Consider the following 8689-nt stretch of genomic DNA (forward strand, 5'->3'; position numbering starts at 1 on the left):
ATTTTGTACGAAGACAAAAAAAAAAAGGTCTTCACATATACTACAAGTCTCGCCATCAAGTTTCGGCAAGCCTACACCTCGACAAGTCTTGAAGTAGGGGGCATCTGTAAACATCGAAATTTTAATTGAATTAATCTATACAAAATTTGGATTAAATTCTAAGCTATTGACATGTTGACCAAGTCAAAATTTGGTTAATAAAGTCGGATTAATTATTTAAGTCAAAATTACACGACTTGAATGAAATCCAAATTGCATTTGGGTTAGTCCATTAAGTTGACAAGATAAGCCCAATCCATGTTCTTCAAGCCCAAAGTCCGCTAGAATTACTTGAAGACCAAAATATGCCCAAGTTTTTGCTCACACCTATATAAAGGGGTCACACATCCCCTTTTGAAGACATCTTGAAAGATGCATAGCATCTTGACTAGAGGCAAAGGAGAGCAACGACATATACATGAGTCTTCTCCAAAGGTCTTCAACAAGAAGGAGAGTTCGAGAGACGTCTTTCCTCAACAACAATCCAAAGTGCTGCTCAAAGTTCTTCGAAGATTCAATACATCAACAAAAATTCATCTTTCATTCGAGAAATACGCTACACTGGCCCTCGAATCAAGGCGAACAACACTGAAATTAGAATCAAGGGATACATCCAGAATTATACTAAAAAAATAATCAATAAAATGATTATTTTTTTCTCACATTTGTTTTATGATTGCAGTTATTTATTTTCTGCTAGCAAAATTTATCGCGAACAATGTCTAAGTTTTAATATATCTCCATCAAATGTTTACTCTATTTATATGTTATTTTCGTTAATGACAAATTTCAACTAAGAATAAAATGAGAAAAATAATTAATTATACTTGAACTTCTAAAATGATAAATAATTTGAGATAACTATTTTAAGCAATCACGGCGGATAGTTCGAGCCGGGGGAGCAGTGTAATTACCTTTTCTCCCATCACTATTCACAATTTTTTATAATATTTATTCATTTTTTCTTTTTATTTGTTTGGAAAAGTGTAAAACAGTTCGGTTGAAACGACAATAACTCAGAATTCCTTTGTTTCATAACTTCAGATCCGAACAACACAAACACAACAACACTGAAACACTAAAACACAGAGCTCACAAAATCTAAAAATATACAGAGAAAAAGAAATACAACAAATCAAGAATCCATTTTTCAATCTTCAGATCTGTTAAAGACACTTTGCAATGCTCTCATTTGCCCGATCCCTTTCTATTTTTGTCATCTTCTTTCTATTTCTTGCATACCCATCTTTTGCAAAGGTAAAATATAATCTTGGGTTTTCATTCAATAATAAAATTGATGCACTTTAGCTTCTCAAATATTATTAAATGGTTTCTGTTTGTGGGGTTCTTGATTCTTGGATCTTGAGTTGCTTTAATGATGTTGTTTATGTAATGGGTGTTTTATGATCCTTTTCTTTTTGTTGTTTATGCGTGTGTTTGCTTAGCTTGGTAGTGATGTTGAGCTTTCTGGGGAAAAAATGAAGATTTTGTGTGATGATGCTTTTGATGAACTGGAATTGTAGTTGGGTAGTGATTTGAAGGCTAAAATGGATGTTCTATGGTCTTTTATGTGTTTAGGTGCAAAGTGTGTATTGATTTTGAGCTTTGTAAAAAAAAAAAAGAGTTTGAGCTTTTTATATGATAATGCTCTGATGCTGGAAGTCTAGTTGGGTAGTGATTTGAATCTTACAAAATGGATGTTTAATGATCATCTTTTTGTTTTCTGTTGATGTGTTTACATGCATACTGTGAAAAAGGCTGGTAGGGGTGCTGGTTGAGAGGCAGAATTCTGCTTGTGGGAGGTCAGTTGTTCAGATCTAAGAATTCTGCCTTCATACGTGAGATAAAATAATCAATAAGGTTGAAGAGGAACCAAAAATAAGGATATTATCAACATAACTTGTGAGAACCAAGATACCAGTAGCAATCTTGAATATAAACATGCTATGATCAGAAACGAATTGCTAAAAGCCAATGTCAAGTAGGTACGTGTCAAGACGATTTAACCAAGCCCAGGGAGACTGCTTGAAACCATGGAGAGATCACTTTAGTTTACAGACATAATTGGGATAATCTGGGTGTTCGAACCTTTTAGGTTGCCTCACGTAAACATCCTTATTGAGCTTGCACGCAAGAATGCATTGGAGATCAGGTTTTAGGAAAAGAGGAGGTGATAAAGGTGGCCAAGGAAGGAAGAAATTGGGACTTAAGTGATCCTGTCATGGAACAGGTAACCATGTGCTGGTTACATGAGGAATTAGCCCCAAGTGGAATGGTAGAAGTGGAACGGTGTTGGAAAGAATTATGTTGTATGTAAGAGCTAGTGAGAGAAAGAATTAGAAGAACTTTGGATGGGAGAATCAGAAGGTAAGTTCGAAGCTTGAGTTAAGATTTGAGATGAGGATTGAGGAGTAGATTGAATAGGCGACAACATAGGTAATCCATGCAAAGAAGATGCACAAGTATTTCCTCACAAACCTCATATGTCAAAAGTGTTTGGGCATTTTTATTTCCACAAGTACTGTTTAGATAAATTATGATTCCATTGGTCAATAAAACTTGCACATTTAGTCCTGGCCTACTTGTTAATACGCCTTGTTTCACCATTTCTTCTGCTTCTAGTTTTTTTTATTCTTCTATGCTTCCTACTACCCTCCTAATGAAGCATTTTTTACTGTTGCTACTAAGTAACTTTCAACAATCAACTATAATGCTTTTCTAGTGAACATTGTTCAATTGAGATATCTTCCAAGAGCCTAAAGAGTCTCTTTTAGTGTTTCTATACACAAATAGGAAGATCGGGTCACAAAATTTTGCTTGTAAGTGTCAGAAGAATGTAGTTTCAGTTTATCTGATGGTGTGTGGATGTCTCTTTTGCTATTCCCTGCAGTATCAAGCGGATGAAGCTGTCACTCTTTGGGTAAATAAAGTTGGACCTTATAATAATCCGCAAGAGACGTACAACTATTACAGCCTTCCATTCTGTCATCCTGGTGATGGTGGTCACAAGTGGGGTGGCCTTGGCGAAGTTCTTGGTGGGAATGAGCTTATTGATAGCCGAATTGACATAAAGTTCAAAAGTATGTTTTTTTTTTTTTTTTTAAACTTGACAATGGATTTGTTATTCCTCAGAGCCCATCTTTTTCACCATGTTCCATTTTATTTAAACAGGAGATGTGGAGAAAAGCACAATCTGCGAACTTGTATTGGATGCAGCAAAAGTGCAGCAATTTAAGGATGCAATCGAACATTCATATTGGTTTGAATTTTTTATGGGTATATTTTATATTAACGCATCCTTCCAATGGTTTTTTATGTTCTTTTACACATGGCTGCTAGATGCGAAATGCTAATTTACTGACCTTTTACTGTATCTGTGATCTTTATTTTGTGGTTATGATGACATATGGCTTCCTGCATCAGACGATTTGCCATTATGGGGTATGCACTTGGCTAGTTTTTGTCTTATGATTCTGATAACTAAGTACTGTTTAACATAACTGAAATTCACTATGAAGTTCAGGTTTCGTGGGTGAAGTGCTTACTGATAGAAACCGAGATACCAAGCATGTGCTCTACACACACAAGAATTTTCTTATTCAATACAACAAAGACCGGGTAATGCATTATTATTTTTCACTCTTGTGGTCACTTATCAACTATTGTGCAACTTAATTTTGGTAATCTGAGTTACTTTTAACTCTGACAGATCATTCATGTGAACCTAACTCAAGAGAACCCAAAGCCATTGGAGGAAGGAAGACGCTTGGGCATGACATACTCTGTAAAATGGGTTCCAACAAGTATTACTTATGAACGCCGGTTTGATGTATACTTGGATTACCCCTTTTTTGAACACCAGGTACATCCCAATCACCATTGATGATCTATCCGCTATGAGCTATGACCAGTTCAATTTATATGACTTTAGTTTTTGGAACATCTTCAAATGGAATTTTGTCCTACCAGAAAGAATTAATTTGATAACTAAAAATGTGTCCACTGGAGTCTGGACAATTCCGTACTTATTTCTACGAGTTAACTGTTTACATTTTCTTTACTGATGATTAGAGACAATAATTTGTTGCCCAAAAAGAAGGTTGTAGAATTTAACTGCTAGGATAAAGTCCTTTTGGGCGTACTTGTCACATGTGTTTTGAAACTTCATGTTCTTCTGGTCCTTGTTGAAACAAATGATTTAAAGAGAAAGCTGCACAAATAAATATGAGTAACTGTGAGTTACTCTTTCTGTTGGCAGCCTCTGTTAACATCTTATTCTTTATGCAGATCCACTGGTTCTCTGTTTTCAATTCGTTCATGATGGTTATTTTCCTCACTGGCTTAGTGTCTATGATTTTGATGCGCACTCTTCGTAATGATTATGCTAAATATGCCCGTGAAGATGATGATCTGGAGAGTCTGGTAATATCTGTTCTTTCTTCTCATGAATCATCTATTTGTACATATTTTTTATGGTTTATAAATAAACTATTGTACAGGAGAGAGATGTAAATGAAGAGTCTGGTTGGAAACTTGTCCATGGTGATGTCTTCCGACCTCCACAAAATTTGGCCCTGCTTTCAGCTGTTGTTGGCACTGGTGCTCAGCTTACAACACTTGTTCTCCTTGTCATCATATTTGCTATTATTGGAATGTTATACATAGGGTATGTCTGCCTCTTATTATACCTACTAAATCTCAAGATTGTGGTTCTAGGGACAGTTTGTTTCCCCTTGAATTACCAGTTGGTTTTTCTTGCTCCCACTTTAACCTACTAATTTCCGTCTTCTTTTCTGAACTGTTCTAAATATATTGTGTAATCAATACCATGTCTGTCATTTTCTATTTGAGTTTCTGTACATGGATTTGGATATTCCTAGCGAATCAAATTGGTCAGTGTCTAACATTTTGACTATTTTACCCATACTTGGCGTTGATAGCGCTTCTCATGTGGATTGTAACATTTTTTTTCTATTTTGGGTAATAATGTAATCATTCACACAACTAGCACAAGTTTAAACAAGTCAAAGCTGTCTAACTAAGGGTGTGTTCAGCATGAAGGAAAATGTTTTCCAGGAAATTATGTGGGTTTTTTACTCATTTTCTTATTTTCGGTATGTAAGAAAAAAAATTATCCTAAAAGCATTTGTATATAATCTAGGCAAATACTATGGAGGGGTTTTGGGGGGGGTGGGGGTGGGGGTGGATGGGGAGGAGACAATCAATGTGGAATGCCGCCTGTGCAACTTGTTTCCCTACTTCCATTAAGGAAGTCATGTTCCTCATTTTTAAGGAATTTATTTTCCTAGAGAAAATGTTTTCCAAAACTTGTTACCGACCGAACATGAGAAAATTGGAAAACATTTTGTGGAAAGTATTATCCTCCATACCGAACACCAAGGGAGTATATTATCTTCTTTTTTAATGTACCGAGAGATATATTTACCCCCTAATACTTAATATTGTGCTTGCTGCTGTACTTTATTTTGCTCAGGAGAGGAGCTATTACTACAACCTTTATTGTATGTTATGCTCTTACATCATTCATTGCCGGATACGTGAGTGGTGGCCTCTACTCTCGTAATGGTGGTATGTGATCTTTCTGTGGCTGACATCCTTCAGTTGTTTTTATCAATTCCCTCTAATCATCAAGTGATGATCTCTTTTTTTTTTTTTTTTTTTTTTTTAATTTTTTGTGAATCTTGTCAGGTAAAAAGTGGATAAAGTCAATGATCCTTACGGCATCACTTTTCCCCTTTATGTGCTTTGGCATTGGGTTCATTCTAAACACGATTGCTATATTTTATGGATCTTTAGCTGCTATTCCCTTTGGGACAATGGTGGTGGTTTTTGTTATTTGGGGTTTCATTTCATTCCCCCTGGCACTTCTTGGTACTGTTGTAGGAAGAAACTGGAGTGGCACGCCAAACAATCCGTGCCGTGTTAAGACCATACCCCGCCCTATCCCTGAGAAGAAATGGTACCTCACACCATCTGTAATTTCTCTCATGGGAGGTCTTCTTCCCTTCGGCAGCATTTTCATTGAGATGTATTTTGTCTTCACTTCCTTCTGGAACTACAAGGTAATATTTTTTTCGCTAATGCAAATAGCATTTTTAAAAGATATTTTTCCTTGCACCATTTTACTTGACAATCTTTTCAATATCATTTAGAATCTTATTTGCTTTGCTACTCAGTTTTCTACATCTGAGCGTTGAATGCAAAAGATTTTTATTGCCAGAGAATTGTTTTTGTGTGAACTAAATAGATTATATACTTCGCTGTGATTCTTTATATGTGTCGTGCATATATAGTTTGTAAGAACTAATTGACTGCCAAAAGCTGTTGTAAGGCTAATTTCATTTCATTTTGATCAATCTGGAGGATTTCATCCTTTATAAGAAACTTTCAGAATCATCGTTTACTCACATCATTTTGTTCAGGGAAGTAAGCAAGTATAAGCACCTGTCTTTAATTTGTTTGCTATCAGTGAGTTGAAAGTGAAGCTGCTCTGGTTCCATCACGAGTTTCTAACATGCAGAATATGTGTATTGTCACATTTTTCAGAATGCTAGAGGATACAACATGGAAATACATACCTAACACTCATAGACACAAAAAAATCTACTTAACACCACGAGACGTGCATAGAGATAGTTATGCATTATAATTAGTTTTCTCAGTTTGACGCTTTAGTAAGATGCTTGATATTCATCTGGAAAAGTTTCAAAATTCTCAATTAACCTTTTGTGCTAAAGAGAAAATAAAGAAATTGGACTTTTAGATGTAGCAGTTTGAGGAGTGAGCACAAATATGACCTACGAATAACATGTGAGATAAATTTCCAATGGTCAAAAATAACAAAAGTAACCTAGATTTCGACATCGTTTTGGGCATGACAGCATGCCAGGATTGTCCCATGTATTCCTGTCAGATACTACTACTGACATGGATTGTGAACCATGTAACTGCCCAAGCTTAAGTTTGAAATCATATTTTGTCTTGTGATAAACTTTATAATGAGGTATAGTGCAACAGAACCAAACTTGTATAACTGTCAGTGTTATTTGCCTATAGATTCTGATCATTTCTCTAGTAGCTGGAAATTGTCCGCTTATGTTTTTTGGTATAGTTCCCTCCTTTCTTTCTCGTAATATTATTAGACACATTATTTCAACACATTGCAATGGTCACTTCTTCAAAGTAGGAATCCGGACATTGTCTAGCAACAATCTCAGGGCATTTAGAGCCTGTTTGGATGGGCTTAAAATAAGCAGCTTATAAGCCAAAAAAAATAAGTTGGGGTAGGCTGACTTATGTTTTTTGGCTTATAAGCTGTTTTCAGCTTATAAGCTGCTTTAGATAAGCTAAGCCAAATGGGCTCAATTATTTTTTTGGGCTTATTTTATGCACAAAATGGCTTTAAGCTGGCCAGCCAAACACTTAAAAAAGCTTAAAACAGCTTATAAGCAACTTATAAGCCAATCCAAACGGGCTCTTAATATACACACTGGAAATTCTGTAGTAGTGTAGCGTTCACCTACTGCATTTCTTTTATGTAGCTGCAATGTTTTTCCCTTTGGCTGACCTTGATTTTGTTGTTGGCAGGTCTACTATGTCTATGGTTTTATGCTGCTTGTATTTATTATTCTCATCATTGTTACTGTTTGTGTGACAATTGTGGGCACATATTTCTTGCTGAATGCGGAGAACTACCATTGGCGGTGGACTTCATTCTTTTCTGCTGCCTCAACAGCTCTTTATGTTTATCTTTACGCGATATATTACTATCACGTAAAGACTAAGATGTCCGGTTTCTTCCAGACCAGCTTTTACTTTGGCTACACTATGATGTTCTGCCTTGGCCTTGGTATCCTCTGTGGTAAGTTAATAAGTCCATACAGGATCTGGCAAGTCTCAATTATTTTTCTTCCCCTCAAAACATCATCCCTAATTCCCTGTCAATGACTTACATTTCTTTCTTGAATTCTTTGGAACTCCAGGTGCTGTAGGATATCTCGGCTCTAATTTGTTCGTTAGGAGGATTTACAGAAATATCAAGTGTGATTGAGTGCTTAAACGAAGCATATGAAACGCTGCACCACAGTTTTGCATGATCCGTTCTACCTGTCATTTGAGAGAGAAGTTCAGTGGATTTCCAGATAATACTACAGCAATCTTTCTGGTTACCTAATGTGAATGAAGATTATTTTAGAAGAGGATGAGGAAAGAAAATTAGTTTTAATTTCCAATTTTCTGGTTTAGAAAGTGTTTAGTAAGTTGTGTTGGAGTAAACACTGGAATATTTGTGCAACTTTTGTAGTGCATACATATATTAGTTACATTTGTTATTACTTCAAAGGCCATATCAACATTGTATTATGGAATACGTTGAGAATCATTTTTTATGAAGCGACATATTACTTCATTTCCTTAAAAATGTTTCCTAGGTTCTTTTTCTTTCATGTTTCCGTGTTCCTTTCATCTTAGCGAAATTCAGTGTTGTTTGTACAAATGTTTGTGAGACATTTTGCTATTCCAGATTGAACACTGGATCTTGCAGTTGCCTATGCGAGTTTGCTCATAGGTCATTTTAACATAATACTTCTTTACGGAACACACCAGATGTATGCACAATAGGTGCCTGCCC

The 8689-nt window shown here is 35.8% G+C and overlaps 1 protein-coding gene across 1 annotated transcript; it reads left to right on the forward strand.

Moving 5' to 3' along the window:
* The first annotated feature begins 1022 nt into the window (after positions 1–1022).
* LOC132626910 (transmembrane 9 superfamily member 1-like) lies at positions 1023–8479 on the forward strand. The gene is made up of 12 exons (XM_060341942.1): positions 1023–1296; positions 2930–3119; positions 3211–3315; positions 3463–3480; positions 3563–3657; positions 3749–3901; positions 4327–4461; positions 4539–4705; positions 5534–5628; positions 5749–6122; positions 7648–7921; positions 8043–8479. Exons 1-12 carry the CDS (start codon positions 1222–1224, stop codon positions 8108–8110), a joined length of 1749 nt encoding a protein of 582 aa, XP_060197925.1. The 5' UTR covers positions 1023–1221; the 3' UTR covers positions 8111–8479.
* Positions 8480–8689: the final 210 nt, after the last annotated feature.

The sequence above is a fragment of the Lycium barbarum genome, chromosome 2 (genome assembly GCF_019175385.1).
Source record: "Lycium barbarum isolate Lr01 chromosome 2, ASM1917538v2, whole genome shotgun sequence".
NCBI lineage: Eukaryota > Viridiplantae > Streptophyta > Magnoliopsida > Solanales > Solanaceae > Lycium > Lycium barbarum.